General features: G+C 41.8%; 1 protein-coding gene and 1 pseudogene across 2 annotated transcripts; both read left to right on the top strand.

The window, feature by feature from the left end:
* Window positions 1–8777: 8777 nt before the first annotated feature.
* LOC147316744 (ribosomal biogenesis protein LAS1L-like) lies at window positions 8778–11007 on the top strand (annotated as a pseudogene).
* Window positions 11008–12462: 1455 nt separating this feature from the next.
* Window positions 12463–19247, top strand: LOC147316745 (uncharacterized). 2 transcript variants are annotated; one of them, XM_086313315.1, is made up of 7 exons: window positions 12463–13386; window positions 15102–15220; window positions 15303–15491; window positions 16090–16242; window positions 17689–17847; window positions 18288–18383; window positions 18462–19247. In XM_086313315.1, the coding sequence occupies exons 4-7, from the start codon at window positions 16120–16122 to the stop codon at window positions 18780–18782; spliced, it is 699 nt and encodes a 232-aa protein (XP_086169441.1). In that variant the 5' UTR covers window positions 12463–13386; window positions 15102–15220; window positions 15303–15491; window positions 16090–16119; the 3' UTR covers window positions 18783–19247. The 2 variants fall into 2 exon arrangements, with proteins under 2 accessions (XP_086169441.1, XP_086169442.1); XM_086313316.1 differs by lacking the exon at window positions 12463–13386 and adding an exon at window positions 13403–14108.
* Window positions 19248–20783: the final 1536 nt, after the last annotated feature.

Genomic DNA, 20783 nt, shown 5'->3' on the forward strand with positions numbered 1-20783 from the left:
CAACTGAGTCAAATCAACACAACCTTTTGATATTCTCTCCGAAATAAAACTCACATCATTCACTCATCATTTTCACTCTGTACCACTGCTCCTTATCAGGCTGTGTGAAGCACAGTACACAATTCAGTGGAGGCCTCAAGCCATAAACCGACATCACGCACAGACATTGTTTTCACAACCAAACTACTTTAAACCTTGTCCCCTAAATCTACACAGATGCCCTCTGTGTGGCATGAAATGCATTTAACCCATAAACAATCAATGGCTTCTTATTGTTGTAACCGACTCCATATTCGGATGTTTGTGTGCAGCATTTGTTAGTAAAGCATTCTTCATTGCATCAGCGTGTGTGTGGATCACTTCTCAGTGAATTGAATCAGCATTTTGATTTTTTGCACGTGTGTGTGTCATTTCTCACTCAATCAACGAGTGCATATGTTCGTATATGTTTCTCTTCATTCTGAGTCAGTGCATGTAGATGTGTATGTGTGTGTGTGTGTTTGTGTTCATCACTTTCCTGTTCTGGTGTTCTGAGTAAACCGCGGCCTGAAGCATGCCCTGGGTCCTGCCCTCCTCCATTTCAGTCTGTTTGCGTCCATTGGTGATGCTGATTAAAGTTCTGTCCATACTGGTTCTGGCCCCAATTGAGGCAGTGCTTTTCTCCAGTGTCCTGCATCTTCTCCTTATTCCACTCCTCCTTAGCTTGACCCTTTTGCTTCTGTAGCTCCTTCAGGGTTTTGATACGCAGCTCAATCGTCTGGATGTCAGTGTCAAGCTCCAGTCTACGCTGCTGCTCCAGCTCTTCCTCTGTTTCTCCCAGCCAAGTCAAGATTTTGTTCAGGTCAAAGTTCAGCTGCTGTCACTGCTGCTCGTTCTGCTTTGTTCTCATCTCCTTGCTGAGGTCCTGAGCCTGCAGAAGCTCCCAGTGCTCCATCCCTCCTGAAGTCTGGGGGTCTGAGCTGCTGGGATCTGCCAGTCCAGACACCGTATCCTCTTCCTCCTCACCGTGTCAATACCTCCACGACACTCGCCCCTCAGTCGCAGATATCACATGTATGAGGAGTCCGTTTCTATGCCTGTACAATTGCAGCTGCTGTCCATTTGTTGCAGGCAGAAACGGCTGACATCCAGAGGGTGTAAATGAGAGTCTGCAGCAGCAACTTCACCAGTGGAAGACCTCAGTGTTTGTTCTGTTAGCTTAACAAAGGCCTCAAGGACGTTTCTGGGATGCTCATCTGGCCCCGGCAAGCTCCGGCCTGACTTCACGTCCAGCGTCTGGGACTGCAAGTCTGATGGGTTCCATTATCAGCCAGCTCCTCTTGAGCCATGCTCAGTTTCTGCTCTGATGTCTTGAGCTCTCACTGAGAACATAAACCTCAGTCTTTTCCGTACACATCAGATTGAAGTCCATTGATGTTTCCCTTGCCTTGCTCCACGGCCTTCTACGGCTCTGCTGTTCGGCTCTTCTCAGAGGTCAGCTCCTGGCCGAGCCCCGACACCTGTGCCTTCAGCTTATTTTCTCCTGGTGTTTTGTCCATTCTGAGGTGCCTCCTGACCTCAGTTACTCCTCCTGTCTCTAGCACGCCCTTCTTGCTGCCCGATGGTCATTGTTGGTCCGTCACTGTCCTGCACAGTTTTAATGCAGAGTGGTTAAGGTCAGCATGGTTTTGCTCGGCCTCTCTTTTCATCTGGGCTTAATGGGCGTCTCGTCACAGCTCTGTCAGCTGACGCTGTCTTTTTCCATATGGCAAGAGTGTGAAGAGTGTGTGAGAGGGGTGTGTCCGATCAGGCACAATGCTGGTGGCTTTGCGAGTGCCTCGTTTTCCAAATCCAGATGTTTATTTGTCACGTACACAGCAACAGAGAGAACAGTCTGTTGTTGGGATGGCTGAGGTCTTTCACGATCTTCCTGGTCTTGGTCCAGCACCGCCTTCTGTAGATTGAGTGCAGGTCAGGGAGCTCGGAGCGAATGGTGCGCTCAGCTGATTGCACAACCCTCTGTAGAGCTTGTCTGTCCGGCATGGTGCTGTTCCCGAACCAGACAGTGATATAGCTGCTCAGGATGCTCTCAATAATTCCTTTATATAAGGTGGTCAGAATCGGTGGTGGGAGCCGGGCCTTTCTCAGTCTTCTCAGAAAGAAAAGACGCTGACAGAAATCTCCCCGTGTAGTGAAACGGGCCTTGGATTACCGCTCTCCGTCTCTGCTGCATGAGATCATTTTCCTGCAGCACTGTTGACATTTTCAAGTTGTTGTTGTGGGTCCAGCTGCTTTAGCATTTGGTCAGGGTCACATCAAAGATGGTGGAGGAGAGAGCAAAGATGGTAGAGGGGAGAGCAGGAGTCCAGGGTCAGCTTCGGCTTCCCGGGCCGACAAAGCAGCCTGTAATCAAGCATAAAGAGAAAAAACAAAACAAAACAAAACAAAACAAAAACAAACGAACAGGAAAATGATGTTGTATTGGCTGTGTTATTCAGAGGGGGAGAAACAACGGGACCAGGCCCTGTGTCAGCCTTCTCTCCCCCTTTTTTTGTTTTTTCTCTCCATATAATCCACTCATGACCCGCCAAGCTGACAGGACAACACAGGTACATGTTAAAATTCTTAAGATCATGTTTAAAGCACAAAAATGGAATTTTCTTTCATTAGGGGTATAACATGGCATAAAATAATATTATAATCTAACAAGTCCCAAGGAATTGAGTTAAAGGCTCAAGTAGTTTGGTAGGGAATTGGCTAGGTATATTTTAGAAATTAGGCCAGAGGCTGTTCCAGAAGTAACAGATACTGGGATTGGCTGCAAAAAAGTTATCTTTCTTCGGTTGGACCCGTTATGGTAAAATTTGTCGAAATTTGTTAGGTGCTAAATCTGTCAGGCCTTGCAGTGATTGTAAATATAAGACGTCTTTGTAATATAAAATAACAGAGGTTTGTGTGACCCTGTGTGTGACGTGCAGCTGCAGCGCTGCGAGCTATTTTTAGACGGTGTGTGAACATGCAAATGAGGTGGCTGCTGTGAAGCGCACAGAGGATTTTTGCTTGCTGTTTAGCGTGTTTTTGAGTTTTATAATTATGATTTGCAAACAATGATACATGCCTGTAATTAAAACGCTGATTTTGCTGATTATAATATTACAAATAAGGTTTTGAATGACTACGCTGAATGTTTGATGTTTGGCTGGGTTTTGATATAGAAGAGACAAATCGTGCATGATTTAGACTGGCACTTCAGTCGGCAGAGTAACATAGTGATGAAAATGATATTAAATAAATCTCTTAGTGTGTTGATACAGGTGGCTACGGGCCTGGGCCAACTGCCCCCACAAGCACAGCGGCCGAAGCAAAATTATAGTAATGGAAACCACACTCAGCAAGAATCAGCAGCTGTGGAAAAGACAGCAGCTAGGAAAGAATTAGAGGAGAAATTAAGAGAAGTTTTTAACTCATAAAATTGAGGCCACCAGACTTGTGGAAGTTGGGAAGGCGTCCGGAGCATCACAACAAAAAGGTGAAACAAAAACACACACAAGCAGAGTAATGTGAGAGAGAGGCACGTGCTAGAGGAATTCCTCGTTTGAGAAAAAAAAGTTCAATTCACCCACCTACAAACGCACACACACGCAATGAAGAAACAGCTTACATTCATGAACACGTGAAGATTTTCCAGCAAGTTTAAAGTAGCGAAACTTAACATACACCTGCTGTTAAATAATAAAGTTTATCCACTACTAACAAATAAACTCTCTGGGTTGCAGGACAACAACTTAACTTCAAAAAGACACTGGTCTGACCAACCAGTGAAGACACAACAAATTTAGTGGTTAAAAGATTCAAATTGTGACATGTTTTCTGCTGATTGATTAATACAAGTGATTACTGAGTGAAAGAAATGTCCATTTTTGGGCTTTTAAACATGATCTTAAGAATTTTAACATGTACCTGTGTTGTCCTGTCAGCTTGGCGGGTCATGAGTGGATTATATGGAGAGAAAAAACAAAAAAAGGGGGGAGAGAAGGCTGACACAGGGCCTGGTCCCGTTGTTTCTCCCCTCTCTGAATAATGCAGCCAAAATAACATCATTTTCCTGTTCGCTCGTTTTTGTTTTGTGTTTGTTTTGTTTTTTCTCTTTATGCTTGATTACAGGCTGCTTTGTCGGCCCGTTTCACTACACGGGGGAGATTTCTAGACAGCTTCAGCTGACAGAGCTGTGATGAGACGCCCATTAAGCCCGGAGGAAAAGTGAGGCCAAGCAAGACAATGCTGACCTTAACAACTCTGCATTAAAACTTCATACTTGCCTAAAGAACAAGCATGAATGATGCCTGAGTGGACACACACAACTCACAAGTTCCTGGCTCTGTCAGCTCCTCTGCAGAGGGTTTCCCTAAGAAGGTGGACCTAGCAGGGTCACCGGGAGACGGGGAGCTGTGCCTCACGGCCCTCACTTCGTCGGAGAAACCCTCATGCAGAGTTCAGAAACTTCTGTGTTGAGTATGTCGCTGTGAGCCTCCACCATTTAACTAGTGGGTGCAGCCTGAACTGTCTAGAGACAGACCAGACCAGCTGCACAACACAGACACTTCCAACCTGAGGACAAATCTAAGAGAACAGAAAAAGGAAAGGAAACTTAGCTTAGAACCATGCAGCGCTACAGGAGACGGCAGCACTGCAGAGGTGAGGACCGGCACCTGTTTGAAAGAGACAAATGCACACAAAATAAGTGTTTGTTGTAGAATGTGCAGCATGAAAGTAGCATGCATGTTTTGCATAGAACTGTTTTATGCATCTGCATTTCACAAAGAATGACAAATTGGTATACGGGACAACAAATAAAATCTAATGTATAGAAAAAAGATAATAGGATATGCCCATGACAATAAGAATGATAAAGGACTTCACAAAGTCAATTTATTGCTAAAGTGTGATCTTAGAAAATTGCTATTGTGCACCACACTAAACAGAACAAATTCTGTCAAAACTTACTTTTGCAAGATCCCACAAATGTTTTGCAAGATCTTGAGAGTTTTTTTCTTTGCATTTATCATGCTTCCATCAATACCTGTAAAGCTGTACAGAGTACTGCAGCTGGTTGTTAATGAATGCAACAAAGACCACCAGATCAAAGTACACCTAGCCACGAGTGTTTCCCCTTCCACTGAGCACTATCTTCATCTCGCAAAATACATGTTCAAATTTTTTTTCTTCAATGTGCCTTGCGAGGCTCCATAACATACCTATCAATCTGTGAGCATTTCTCAGAGGCTGCAGCAACTGCAGCTTTTGAGGAAGTTGCAACAGCACATTTGTGAATTCTCACGCGTAGCCCTACAGGAACACCCACAGTTACAAATACCATAGCGACCAACATCAGTGCTACTACTGCCCACAGTTCATGTAAAGGAAACATAACGGTGTCATACAATAAACTACAGAATCAGCATTGTTGTCTGTGAAGGTTCTCAGTCATTCAGGTCATCGTAGTCAAAGGAGCTTGTAAAGAAAAGCGTCTGGACTTCTTTAAGTTGCTTGAAGACGTTTCACCTCTCATCCGAGAAGCTTCTTCACTTCATCAGCATTGTTGCACAACCGTGTATTCAATCTTGTTACCCTTCTTTAAAGTCCACCACCTGTGCTGCAAGTGAAGTTGAGGGCAACTGTGGCTCAGGGAGTTGGGAAGCACATCTGTAACCGGAAGGTTGCCGGTTCGATCCCTGGGCTCTCTGTCCTGGTCGTTGTGTCCTTGGGCAAGACACTTTACCCTACCGCCTACTGGTGATGGCGCGATATGGCAGCCTCGCTTCTGTCAGTCTGCCCCAGGGCAGCTGTGGCTACAACCGTAGTTGCCTTCACCAGTGACTGAATAGTGGCATTGTAAAGCGCTTTGGGTGCCTTGAAAAGCGCTATATAAATCCAGTCCATTATTAACACATTGGAAGTTGTGGCACTTCTCATTATTTGACGTGCACAGCCGCTCTGTGTGAGGGTCAAACATTTGTTTATTCAACACCTGTGAAGGTATCAGAAATCGGCTACTGAGAAAAAATGCATAGATAGCAAGAGAAGCAAATTAAAGCACTGCACGTGCTTTACGTGCTATGACATGCTGCACGTCATAAAACCCAGTTTCTTGATTAACATTTTTAAGAGTTAAGTTGTAATACTTTTGTGCATTATTAAAACAAATCCTAAAATTCTGTATCACTGTGCTGTTACGAGAAGGTAGCTTGAATGTAGGTATCTGGCCCTGTGTAAATCTTGAGCATGAGTGATGTTGTGGGACAGTGCACCAACTACACAGGTACAGTGGCGTGTCTAGAAAATTTTTGTTGGGGGGGCCAGGTAGGGGCACAGATTTGGAGAAGGGTGGCAGATTTAATTGGCAGATAATGTTTTTAAAAAAAAATTCTACCAACCCTTAACCATAATTCAATAATCCTATAAACCTAATAACCAAATGCACTTTTAACTCTTATTAGAATGAGATTTTAACCACTACGGTGCAAAGTTTTTAGATACTGCGTTGATAAAGTACAAGAGATACAATCAGTGCTTTGTCAGTGTTTACTCAGCATTCAAGGACAGCAATATTTGCATAGTATTTTTACTGACATATACTGCACATATGTTTTGGGCAAAAACATTTTTGAATATTAAAATACGAACATTTGTAGCAAACAATTGACAAATTAGCCATTCCAATGCAAAACTTTCTCTGCCTGTTAAAAAAAGAAGATAATCTTCTCACAAACTGGTGTTTGATTTTGAAACAGGAAAAAAGTGGAGAAACAACTGAAAAGACTAATATTTGAATAAAACCTGAAAGCAAGTAAATACTTTCTATGCTGCCTTATGGTAAACTTTGGTAATATTGATAAAGAACAACACTGGCTGATGATGAAATACATTCAGCTGGCATGGTGACACTGCCAGTATAACCTGCAGGGCTGGACTGGGACAGAAAATCGGGCATTTTGACTACAGACCGACCCACCAGGTATTAAAGCCATAAAGCCTTTGAATGAAAACAAACCCTGTTGTGACAGTGATGTACAGTCTTTTTGGTATATGTATGATTTCTATACATTTTACGTCAGATAAAAACTTTGGTTGTAAGATTTAGATAATTATTTAATAAAAGCTAGATATTTTAAATGAGAATAGGAAAGAAAAGTATTTCTTTGTGCCCCCTTTCCCTGTTAATGCCCTACCTGGCCCCCTGGCAAAACTTTGCTAGACCCGCCCCTGCACAGTTACCAGCTGTCAGCTACATAAAAAAGGATCCTGGTGGGTGGTCTTCACGTTTCCCTCTCACCAGATATCCAAACCGACATCATGACCAGCAGCTTTACAGCTGTGGCTCCAGCAAACATCAGCTGATACTAGAAATTAATATTAAATAAATTCTAACAACAGCCGATCAAGCTTAAACGTGCTGCTGTTGTTTAGCGCGACATCTGCTGGTTTCGTCTTTCTGGCGCAAAGTGGGCGATAAACAAACAAGAGAGAAAAGCCGATCAGCTGATCATCGATCAGTTTCATGATTGAAGTAGCAACAGGAGAGGGAGGATGAGAGAAGAGGCAGCTGTGCAGCGTAAAGACAGAATAAATCCAGCTTTGTGTCTTTTTCCATTCTAGCTGAAGTTCGGGACAAACTGCGTCTCTTCTCAGCTCAATACGAAACGTGTAATATTTTATCTGATTGAGGGACCATTCCATTTTTTTAAGGAGCCGTTGGCAACTCTACTAACTAACCTTATGAATAAAATAAAGTTCACTATCAGTAACATCATAGCAACCGAACAGCTGTATAAAAACTCCAAGCTGGCTAGAACGCAGTATGAGTTATTGCAACTGACAGTAAAAAGTCAGCACAACGAAAATAAACTCCACCTAAACTTAGTTCATATCTGACCCAGATAGACTGCAGGTCATAACTTCTTACCTGAAGTTCAGTTCACCTGACACTCGGACTGGCGGCTGCCTCGGGGCTCTCCTCCTGCCTCCCCTTCCCTCATCCACCTGCTGCCTCTGTGGAAGCCCCGCCATAGCCACCACCAAACAACGGAGTTATTTCTACACATCGACCTGCATCTGGCCAATCCACCACCTCTCATTGTTCATGCCCTTACAAAAATAAATAAAAAATAAGTCAAATAAGCCCGATGGCCAGTCCAGCTATGTTAACCTGCAACCAAATCTGCAGCTCCATACAGCAATGTTACGACTTAGATTACATCTTATAACTCATAACTCTTATGTTAGCTCCCCTCTGTAGCATACTGTCTGAAATATTCCACGGCTGCAATAATTCTTTAAGTGTTATTTTTTCCTTGGTATTCTAATTTCGCCGAAGTTTACTAAACTCAACAAACTTAATATTACTTACCGGGACATTTATTCTGTCCTCATTTTCTTTCACCGAAAAATTGTTTCCTGCAGTGACGTCTTTCGTGCTTGGCTCTCCTACCTTTGCTAACGTGATGCACATAGCGCAGAAGCCGATGCTGCATTCACTTACACTCGGATATCTGAGCGTCACCGTGAAAACATAATCGGACATTTGATATTTGATTGAATTTTATTGTTTTGCCTTTGGGGTGGCACCTGGGGTGGCCAGTCTGGTTGGGGGGGGTGGCCTGTGCCCCCCCAGGCCACCCCGCTGGACACGCCATTGACCATAGCCAAAGAAAGCTCGTTTATGACCAGCATCATGTAAATAAGCGCTCTGTAGAACCATCGCTCCATCCTCCAATCCAGCAGGTGGCGTCAGCGTGCCCGCAGGGTGAACGTCAGCCACAAACGAAGCCGAAGAAAACGTTAGCGTCATTTCCTGGTTGCTGTGCGACAAGCAACTGTAAAACTCGAAGCTCTGAACGCGGTCCTCTGTCATATAAATCTGCGAGTGGTCTCTGCGTGAGGCGAGCGGCTTTTCCCGGTGAGTGAGAGATTGAGCGTGAGGTCCGGAGCGCGCACAATGAATAAAAAGGGCTCTGAGAAAACACGCCATGTGGTAGCCTGGCTTAACAAAGCGGAGTGGGATCAGGTTCGGGACTACCTTTACTCGATGGACTCCTCTCTGCAGAGGTTTGCGTTAGAGAGGATATCGGCTTGGAGGGCCAGGTGCGCTGATAGTTTTCCCGTGGCCGTGGACTGCACAGCAGACCTCGTGCGCTGCCAGGTGCGGGACCGGTCCGGACAGCTTACCGGAGATGACTTGACCCTGATGTACGGGACGGCCCTGGTAAGATTTGTTAATCTTATCACGGATCGCCAGCAGGGGAGAAAGGCCCAGCCGCTGAGGCAACTGGCTGGAAACTTGAACATCCCCGAGTGGGTGGTGGATCTGAGGCACGAAATCATGCGTGGGACTCTTCCTTCTTTGAAATGGTGCCGAAAGGGATGTAAGGTGGCCCTGGAGTGGCTCCAGCAGGAGTTTTGGTCCAGACAGCTGGGAGGAGGCCCCGATGAGCAGCTCGTTGCCAGGCAGAAAGAAGTGGATGCCTGCAGAAACGCTCGGGAGCTGCTGATCTCTTTTCAGAAGGACCAGTACCAAGCTTTTGATGATGGGTCTCCTGAAGACAAGGGGAAGAGCTTGTGGCAGGCCCCCTTAGCAGACATGAGTTCGTTGCTGGGTGAGATCAAGCAGTTTGCACTGGGGTCCAGGGAGCTGTTGATTGATGTGCTGCTGGAAGACGGTTTTCTTGTTCCTACCATGGAGCAGCTGGAAGCATTAGGCTGTGCAACATCTGACAGTGCCAGTCCCACTGAGCCCAGAGTCCCACAAACCTTCCTGCGCTTTTGGCTGCCCCTGCTAAAGATGCTTAACTCTTCGTCTTTCATTCACCTCTTCCTGGAGAAGCTCTTTGTGGAACTGAAGCTGCTCAGCAAAGAGCCCAACGGTCACAGGTGTTTCTATATTTCTGCATGGATTTCAGAAGTCTTCCTCTGCAACAACAACAAATTTGAATATCATTTTGAGACAAGGTTGCAGAAGAAAGCCAGAATGAAGGACAGGATTTTCATCGACCGCATCAAGCTGAGGTGGCAGCAGCTTCTCTCTGCATGTCTGGATGCCCCCTGCATCAGCACACCTCACCTGATCCAGCTAGTCCTGGATGACATGGAGCATCCCCCCCCTCAGGAAACCAGAGAGAAGCTGTTCCAGCTCTGCTCCATCTACACACAGACAGAGCGCTCAGAGGCCAGCACACCTCTGCAGCAGCAGCAGCCCATATATACTGTGAGTATGCTGCTGGACCAGATGCAACACTCCTCACCGATGGACTCGGAGAGAAGTGAGGACCGCAAATGGGCAGACGTGCAGGCTGAAAGAGCACTTGCCCTCAGACACGTAGCAGCATCCCCGGGGCCTCGGCTCCAGCCCGGCCAGCTGAGGGCCTCCTCTGGAGCAACAGCGAGCTCAACAAACTGAAATGTGGACTGAAGCTTTTTTAAGTTACTTGTGTTATTTTTGTTACTTGTGTTATTTTTTGTTTTATGTTAAATGGTAAATGTTTTATGTTAAGCACAAGATTGTTGTTGTTGTTGTCATTCCAGCCTCCGCTGACTCTTGTTGTGCTAGAAGCAGTTTTGAAGCAAAAATACAATATTCAGAAGACAAAATGTTGTGGGAGCTTTAACCATGAGCACAGTGCAGGTTCAGCAGTTGTGATTGTTTCTGTCCAGTCGAGCTCGTTAACTAAACATGTTGGCAGAAGCAGAAATAAAACTTTCAGAAGACAAAATGTTCTGATTTAAAGAAGGACCAAAGGAAGGAAAGCATAGGTTTTGATTAAGTCTGATAAACTAGAATTATAAGGTATTGTTACATTAAAAGGAGCAAAATGAAATAAAAAGGCTATATCAAAAACAGGTTATAACATAGGAAATGTGAGGTTTTAAAATGAAGTTAGTGTCAGCGTTTTAAGAGAGTGGTAAAATGATGAGTAACGTTGAAGAATATATATAAATACAAGTCTATAAGTCAAGAACATAATTAGGATAAGGCTTTTGATTAAAGAGTCCCAACTATGATAAGTTAGGGAGATGCAGGAAAAGGTGTTTTGTTTCCTTTGCAGAAGATCTCGGCGACCACAGGGGGTGAGGATCCTGGAGGCCCGAGGCCGGATGGACCACAAGAGAGGGTCAGAGCGAGGACACAATGTATTGCGACCTCTGGTGTACCAGAGGTCGAGAGAGGGAGTGTGGAGCAGGGAAATTATTTTACTGCTATTGTTAAATAATCGTCATCGTCACCATTGCATTAATAATATAATCTGCAGCATTGATATTGCATTCAGAGGTTTAAACAGTGTGTGTCTTTCAGAAAGACTAAGTTGCAGAAAGTTTGCATTAATGAAAGCAGAGTCTAAGTTATTCTGAGGAGCAGGTTAGACGAGGCTATTTGATGAGCCTCTGGTCTGGTGGAAGGTCAGAAGTGCAACGGGTGAGATGAGAGAGCATTTGAGGACGACATATACACACACACACACTTAGTTAGAGAGAATCATTTATAGGTGAGAGGTTAGTTATGTTTACTCGCAACTGTGAAAGAGGAACAGTTTCTTGTTGTCTCGGCAAGAAAGAGGAAATACCTGGTGTGAATACGTATGAATGGACGGTGACTGGACGGACGAACTGAACTAAGGTTGGACCAACTGGACACTGAGGTAAAGACTGGACTAAGGCTAAGCACATGACTGATGACTGTTCTGTTTTAAGTTCATTTTCATGACATAGATTGGATCATGAGTGGGGAAAACTGAGCATTTTTAGTTTTGTACATTATTTTGACACATGAAATGTGTCAAAATAAAGGGGGGATTTAAGGTTTAAGTTGAAATGGGTTTAGGATCATTTTAGGACTTTTGGGGTGTTTGATGATTTAGATATGGTAAAACTGAGGCAGACATTGTTATTTTCATGTTTAAGTTGAAGGATTAAAATGAACTGAATCCTGGTTAGAAGATAAACTCTTTACACACATAAAGAGCATTTAGATTAGGGCTGAACGATATATCGCATTTGCGATAATATCGCGACATGATCAAGTGCAATTTTCTAACCGCAAAGGCTGCGATTATACTGCGATTATATTATACAATTCATGGGCTGCATCCTCCTGAGGCCGCATTTGTAGACCGATTACGTCACAGCGACGCGCCGAAGGCTGTCCAAATTACTACCATATCCCAGAATTCATAGCGCGGCCCAGCCAAACTCCAGTTTCCAGCAATGGCGGCCGCTACTAAGTTTTAAAATTACTCATACTAATCTTTCTGGGTCACAAAATAAACTTTTAACATATTTTCAGGCGAGAAAGTAGTTGTGTAAACATCAAATATCTGCTCGGTTTATCAAGATATCCCATATTTGCAAAAGTGCTTCGACGTTTTCAGAGGCGTCTGCTACCCACCAGCTCGACAGCTAGCCGGGAGCTCGAGGGTTACTGATGCGGCCGAGAACGGCACAACTCCCGGCACATCATTTTCAGATCACCGCGGAGTTTCGCTGCTCGGGTTAAACGTAATATATAAGTCACTTAGACAACCTAAAAATGTTATTGTTGGGCTTTTTTCAGTGTTTTGTTTGTTCGTGAGTAAATCGGTTTGGCTGAGATTAAAGTTATTAGATTAGATAAAATAAAACTTTATTAATCCCCCGGGTGGGTTCCTCCTTGGTTTTCACACAGCTGACTAAACGTCAAACAGAAAACTTATTAAACAGAAGTATGAGACAGTCGAGAATTTACACCAGTGTCTGGTTATATTTTAGATAGCAAGAAGCAGACGGCCGAGTTTATTAAACTCCACCGAGACAGCGGTGACGCTAATCAGAAGGCTAGACCGTCCAATTTCACGCCTTTAAATTTTAAAGGCGTGTTTGTGTGTGTGTTTATACAATTGCTATTATGTTTGCACTTTATGTGTAATGTTACTGACTGCAGAGATCAGTAAGATGTGTGTATTTTTTATTTATTAGTTTTATTTATTTAATATTATTTTTTAATTGAATGACTGTCTCACTGTAAAAAATCAAACGTGCAGTTGTTGAGCTTACAGTCATTTCTTTCACAATTCAACAATAAAAGTTCAGTTGGCCCATAAACTCAAATACATTAAGGGTTTCAACTAATCATTTAACGTTTTGGAGCAAAAGTTGGTCTCAGATGAAATTTATTGCTGGCAAAATGAATGAATTCAAGTTTTACATGAGTTGAAGCTGTTGGCGCCTTTCTGTGCCTGAGTACGCATGCGCATCTCATATTTTTGGATGCTACGGGGTCTACTTTGCGCTTTTGCAAGGACTGAAAGCCACCTGCCCGTCTGCCTTAATGAGAACGTGAGGCTAGGAGCTGGATAGATCGTTCATCTCAAGTTTCTAAAGGCAAGTAATGTTTCTTTTATTATATCAGACAGTATATGTTTGAACAGTCTCAATTTGTCTGTTAGAAATATCACAACTGAAGTTCTTCGTATTTTTCCGAAACTTAGCATAGCATTACTTTCTTGGCTAAGAAGCCTTGTGGCTTATGGGTATGTGTTTACTATATCATTTAAGATTCCATGTCACAAACCAATGAAAATCCGACAAACTTCGCTACTAAAGAGGCGCGCTCATATCTGACAAGCCTCCGCGACACCCCCTATGCGTATTTCATGAAGTGCAGTCTGTGGCCGCCATACCACCGAACGAAACAAAATAGGCTGGCTCACTCATGACCAACGGCAGCAACCCCCCGCCGCTATTTAAATAAAATAAAATAAAATAAAGTTCGGGGGCGCCTGCTGCCATGTTGTTTAATTTGTTCGAATCACATCTAGCCAATAAAATGTGTGCTTTAGTTTCTGTGTGAACGGGGTGGTGGAGTCCTCATGGCCAGCGAGCTCCACTAAATGAAATATGAGATGTGACAATATAGTTTATATCGATATAGTCTACATTATCATTATACTCGTGGAGCCGCAAGTTTGCCTCTCTTTCGTCCACTTTTGTCTCTACGCTGTGTTACTCCGCCTCTCTCCTTCACTGAACACAACTCCCCCTCCCCCATCGCTTCACCTGCAGGCAACGACAAGATGGACACGGCAGCTATCAAAGAGGAGCTGGTCGGTAAAAAGAAAACATTTGAAGATGACTATTTTAGTGCTGTCAGCGTAAAGTTAATGCCATAACTGCATTAACGGGGCAAATCTCCGTTAACTAGTTACCGCGGATCACCCCGTGCGTGGGGCTGGGTGGCGTTAGTGAGCTAACCGGGCTAACGCGTTGACGCACGGCCTAAAATCCTTTCATCTCAAAAATCGACAGTCTGCCTTATGTATGAATTCTGGTTGTGCTTACTGACCTCGAACCAATTTTATGTGGTACACAGCTTAAAAAAAATATGTCAAAAAATGTTTTGGTACGACTTTGGTAAGCTATGAAGCTGCACTGCTTGATGGATTGTTGGAGCATTACGGCTACCGAGGAGCCTCGCAGAGTGATACGTACTCTGCTTCAACGTAATATTACCATATTATGTGTGTAAGGACCATAAATGGCACCTGTAAGAGACACGGTTACAAAGAGAATTTCAAACTCCAGGCTGTCAGTTGCGCAGTAGAACTTGGAAACAGAGCAGCTGCAAAATCTGTCTTTGTTATTATGCTCAGCATCTTTTATTTTACATTTTGACTGCACAATTGTGAGCTTTTTGTTATGCACAAAACAACATTGTTTTGGTTTATTTATGGAGCACCATTAATAAATGCACTGATAATTTAAACAGATGCTTCAGGAGTTTTATCCCACTCATACTCTCAATCCAATGTTTGTCATTCTAAGTTGTAAAACCAATCACACAAAATTATCCTTGGCTTACATAATACATCCCAGTATACTGTTGGTGCATTCCATGTAGAATACAATTTGTTAATAATAAATTAAATAAATTAAACATTTGATGTAATGTATGTTTTGTAAATTATTTGTTTTACTGTGTTTCACATGGCATTTTACAAGGCAGAATCAGCTCACTTTAGTGAGCCAAAAAAATTCTTAAGTAATGTCAGGAAGCTGGTATTTTATTTTAAAACTAATTGCTATTTTTATTTATTTAGAGAATTAAAAGCCAACTCCAGACCACTGCTTGTCCTGATTTATGAGGGACTGATGAGGAGTTGGTAAGGAGAGGAATCAGAACAGGAGTGCCTGCCCCCCGCCCCAAACACATTATCAGGTAATGTAACTTTGGTAATTTGAGATTAATTCAGGTTTCTTTTGAATTGTTGACACTGTCCTCTCCTCTCTTCTCATTATAGCTTTTGTATGCAGTGCCAGTTCTGCTCTTTTGTCTGTTCAAGCCAAGAAGTACTCTTAAGACATCACCAGCTACGACATAGAAGAGGATTTCATTTGCCCTGTGTTTACAGTGACTGCGTCTGTTCGTTCAGGACACGAGGGGCATTGAAGTCTCACCTCAGCAGATCACACAACAGGGCTAAGAAAAGGCAGGAGATCTCAACATTTTTTTGTGATTTTTGTGAATTTAAGGAAAACTGCTCACAGCATACATTTATTTCACATATTTTAAGGCACTTAAAAAAAATCAGACTGTATCCTGTCCTTTCCAAAAATGTGACTATGCTACCAACAATTTAACAACCTTTACGTCACACACAAGCAGAAAGCACAAAAACTCAAAAGATATAAAAAACTGTATTAGACTGATTTCTCATGCAAATGCATGTCCTAGTGAAAGTAGCTCCCCTGATAAATCCTTAAATACCTCTCAGGAGCCAGAGACATTACCAAGTGGTTCAGGTGTAGCATCAAGTGATAAAGAGGACAATGAGTTTGTAGATTACCAATGTCTTGAACATAAAATAGCTAGACTTTTTCTATGCATGCAAACATTGTTACATGTTTCTAAAAGTGCTTTGCAGAGAATTATTGAGGAAATTAGTGACATTTTAAAATTTTCTCAGGTTCATTCATTTCAAAGAATCAAACAGGTGCTTGCTTAACAGAACATTGAGGCAGATGATGATGTAATTAAAAATATAAATGATGCACTTTTCAAAACCAACCCATTAATTATCTCAACAGAACCAAAAGGTGAAGAAGAGGGATAAGAACATGGCACTCATCACCCAAAAGATGGACATCACATTCTCTCTCAGGAGGAAAGAAGTTGTGGAGATGCAGCCCTTGGTCAAGGAAATGCAGCTCAGATGGCCAGCTCTCTTCTTGAAAGAACAGGTAAGATAATCTCTTAAATATTTAAAGGAAAACTTCCGTTTTTTTCTTCTTCCCTTTTTCCCCAGTGTGGTCTTATTTCTAAAATTGAAAACGTTCATTTATTCACCCAGAAAAATTTCAAGGCATTTGGAGTTGTTAGAAAGAAATTTTAATCCCAATGTTACGAGTCAGTCGTTTTGCAAGAGAGAGCTGAGCCACGGTTATGGGGAAAGGATTCACTGAGACAACTAAGAAATGCCTGAATTAAGCCAAAAACCACTCTGGAGGGATTTTAATCTAAGGAAATAACATTAAAATGTGTTTAAAAGCTCCAAAAAAGTTGATTTTACATGATATAGGACCTTTACAATTCCTTCTGAACAACTCCAAATGCCTCGAAACTTGTCTGGGTGAGTAAATGAACGTGAGCTCCATTTCTTGTGCCCTTGAGAAGCATCTGTTTGTATCACTCCAATATCTTGTAGAAAAGGTTGAAGGCTACCGTTGAGCTAACAATGCAGAACAATAAAATATAAAAAAATACTTGGCTCTAAAAATATGAACTCTATTGAAGTGAAATCTATTTACTTGTCAACTTGCTGTGTATAATAACGGATTGCTTTTATTTCGCTCTTCTCTGGGCACCCAAAGCGCTTTATAATTCCACTACTCACTCACTCACTCTCACATTCACACATCGGTGCAGGGAAACCACAGTTGTAGCCACAGCTGCCCTGGGGTAGACTGACAGAAGTGACGCTGCCATATCGCGCCACTGGCCCCTCTGGCCAACACCAGTAAGCGGTGGGGTAAAGGGTCTTTCCCAAGGACACAACGACCAGGACAGAGAGAGCTGGGGATAGAACCAGCATCCTTCCGGTTACAGATGAGCTTCCCAACCCCCTGAACCACGGTCGCCGCAATGACTTGTCTTCACTGGGCATCTAGAATCTTTTGGTGCTGACCCTTAGCGGGCAACAGCCATGAAACTCACAGAACAGGATTGAGAAAGTCACTTACGTGTTATGAAAGTATACAAATTTGACCACAGGATGTTATTCTTACTTCATTTCTACATAACTATAAAATTAATGGAATTTTTTCAATGAATTTAAAATACAATTTATTGATTTATTTCTTTTCTGCAATACATCCTGTAACAATTGAAACCATTATTTTGTCTTATCAACATTTGATTAGGTATTCTATAGACTTACTGTAAAATCTGCCGATCAGATTTTTCTTGTTTTTTGTTTTTTTTTTTTAATACGTCAGTTATAATTTGTACCACCACTACCACTAAAAGAAAAAAAAAAATCCAATCAAGGCCTGACCAATAGATCAACCGAGACTAACTAAATGTTTTGAAATTAAGCTCTTTTAACCAAATTTGAAAACAATGTGATTTTTATATAATGTACCTTTAAAAGTTTTCTTCTATATTTTTTTTTTTTTGTTGCTTTGTAGATTTGTGCGGAATTCTCACGCATTACCACCAAGGATCTCATGGGGACCTTCATGACTGCCCTCGACACTTACTCACTTCGGCTGATTAAGCTGTATCGAATTAGAAAAGCTGCTTTCCGCAATGACATGGATTCCCTGTTGCAGAAGTTTGATGAACAGGTAATATATAAAAATGTATTTGTGTCTGGTTTATGAGGAACCTGAAGTTCCCACTGTAACGAAAGATACTTTATTAAATATTTACTAAATTGATGTAAAAATTGTTAGTTTTCAAAAAGTGTGTCCTGAATGGGATTACAAGCTAACAAGCAGCGCTGTTTGGCAGATTGCAGGTAATGACAGACAGTTCAACTCTCATCCCACTCATGGCACTTTTTGTTATAAATGTTGTAATAAGTGTGCTACATTTGTTGCACATCAAAATTACTTAAAAAATAAATAAAAAAAACTGACAAAAACATGACCAATTATCTGTAATAACTCATTTCAACATCTTATTTCTTAAGGCTGTATTTTGAGCAACAACACTTAATGTGTTTTAAAAACAAAATGGTAGGTTTATAAATGAGACTGAGTCTTATTTGATTTCCTTGTTTTAGGTCTCAAACATAGTCCAGCATCGACGAACCATCAGTTTGGAAGGGTTACCGATATTTGTTCGCGACGACGAGACCAAACTCTTCTTAACATGTCTGGTGAGTATGCAAATCTACTCAATCTTCAGTTTTGGTTTTCAGAGACTTATATGTACTGTTGTTTTTTATTTTGCATAGGATACAGATCCAGTTGAGAGGGCAACCCGAGGTGTTACGGTGGGCATCCTCACTGTTCTGGAGGACTACGTGGGACCCAACTCGCAGTCCACAGTGGTCAACACTGCCATTGTTTTGGAAGAGGACATTATTCTTGATGATCTGCCAGACCTTCCCACTGCCTTTGCCTACTTGTTTGGCCTACTTTATGGGCTCAACATGGAGTTTCCCAAAGAACTCAAGTACACATTTGAAGCTGTGCAACACATTTTTATGGAGTTGACATCTACCTGTTCCCAGAGGATAAGAAGCTTCAAAACCAAGCTCTTAACCAAAGTCTAACCTATTTGACAACATGTTCAACTCAAATGCAACTTGTGTAAAACAGAATGGCAATTTGTTTTGATTTACTGTTTTTGGGTTTCGTGGCAAGTTGCTCTGAAAAAAGTTAATTTCTGTCTTTAAGAAAACGGTAAGGTGCAGAAAGTTCTGAATCAATGTCTTCTGTTCTAACTTTACTTAATGTAGCTTGCATGGCTGATTGCAGATTTCATGTATAACATGTTATTATAAAATGTTGAAAGGTTTTATTCTAACTTGAGCTGTTTTAAAAAATTTTATAATCTGGTTTTAGGTACATTTGTATTAGTTTTATAACAAATGTGGCGCGATACTGAACTTCACAGGAAATTGGAGTGTTGATACCATTACTATTAAAAGACAAGTGGTGGAAAAATTTGTTTGAAAGTTGTTAGCTGTATGGAAACCAGGAAGTTGTTCACATCCTGCCATCTGATGTTTTGAATCTGTTTGTTAGTGACTATCTATTAGGGCTGAACGATTATGGAAAATAATCTAATTGTGATTTTTTGCCCCAATATTGCGATGCGATATGCGATTATTTTTTTAAGGTCTTTGTCTTCTGTATTATTAAACAAAGACAAGCAATACATCATATAGTATGGCCAATACTATATTACATTAATTTTAAACTGTTCTTTCCTGGAAGACAGACCTCTGTTATGATGACATGAGGTGATGCATGAATTGATGACTGACATTTTTATTTAACTTCTTCAATCACAACAGTATATTTGAACATACACAATAGTTTATTTTTAGCTTACAAACATCTGAGCATAAAGTGCTGACAAGGAACCCTGGTGTAAACATTAAAATGAAAGTCAGTACAATGTGCAGATTGCAGAAATATACATAAAAAAAATCAGTGGCTTTACCACACTCAGTTTTTCGACATCTGTGAGACAGTCATTCAATTAAAAAATAATATTAAATAAATAAAACTAATAAATAAAAAATACACACATCTTACTGATCTCTGCAGTCAGTAACATTACACATAAAGTGCAAACATAATAGCAATTGTATAAACACACACACAAACACGCCTTTAAAATTTAAAGGCGTGAAATTGGACGGTCTAGCCTTCTGATTAGCGTCACCGCTGTCTCGGTGGAGTTTAATAAACTCGGCCGTCTGCTTCTTGCTATCTAAAATATAACCAGACACTGGTGTAAATTCTCGACTGTCTCATACTTCTGTTTAATAAGTTTTCTGTTTGACGTTTAGTCAGCTGTGTGAAAACCAAGGAGGAACCCACCCGGGGGATTAATAAAGTTTTATTTTATCTAATCTAATAACTTTAATCTCAGCCAAACCGATTTACTCACGAACAAACAAAACACTGAAAAAAGCCCAACAATAACATTTTTAGGTTGTCTAAGTGACTTATATATTACGTTTAACCCGAGCAGCGAAACTCCGCGGTGATCTGAAAATGATGTGCCGGGAGTTGTGCCGTTCTCGGCCGCATCAGTAACCCTCGAGCTCCCGGCTAGCTGTCGAGCTGGTGGGTAGCAGACGCCTCTGAAAACGTCGAAGCACTTTTGCAAATATGGGATATCTTGATAAACCGAGCAGATATTTGATGTTTACACAACTACTTTCTCGCCTGAAAATATGTTAAAAGTTTATTTTGTGACCCAGAAAGATTAGTATGAGTAATTTTAAAACTTAGTAGCGGCCGCCATTGCTGGAAACTGGAGTTTGGCTGGGCCGCGCTATGAATTCTGGGATATGGTAGTAATTTGGACAGCCTTCGGCGCGTCGCTGTGACGTAATCGGTCTACAAATGCGGCCTCAGGAGGATGCAGCCCATGAATTGTATAATATAATCGCAGTATAATCGCAGCCTTTGCGGTTAGAAAATTGCACTTGATCATGTCGCGATATTATCGCAAATGCGATATATCGTTCAGCCCTAATCTAAATGCTCTTTATGTGTGTAAAGAGTTTATCTTCTAACCAGGATTCAGTTCATTT

Source organism: Aulonocara sp. 'chitande type north' Nkhata Bay, linkage group LG12 (genome assembly GCF_057382095.1).
Source record: "Aulonocara sp. 'chitande type north' Nkhata Bay isolate Kocher_YH1m ecotype deep benthic linkage group LG12, A_spYH_male_GT1.1, whole genome shotgun sequence".
Classification (NCBI taxonomy): Eukaryota; Metazoa; Chordata; class Actinopteri; order Cichliformes; family Cichlidae; genus Aulonocara; species Aulonocara sp. 'chitande type north' Nkhata Bay.

Coding starts and splice junctions, on each gene's coding strand:
- LOC147316745 (XM_086313315.1), top strand. CDS start 16,120: ATGGCACTCATCACCCAAAAGATGGACATCACATTCTCTCTCAGGAGG. Junction 16,243..17,688: donor CTCTCTTCTTGAAAGAACAG/GTAAGATAATCT, acceptor GTTGCTTTGTAG/ATTTGTGCGGAATTCTCACG. Junction 18,384..18,461: donor AACTCTTCTTAACATGTCTG/GTGAGTATGCAA, acceptor TATTTTGCATAG/GATACAGATCCAGTTGAGAG.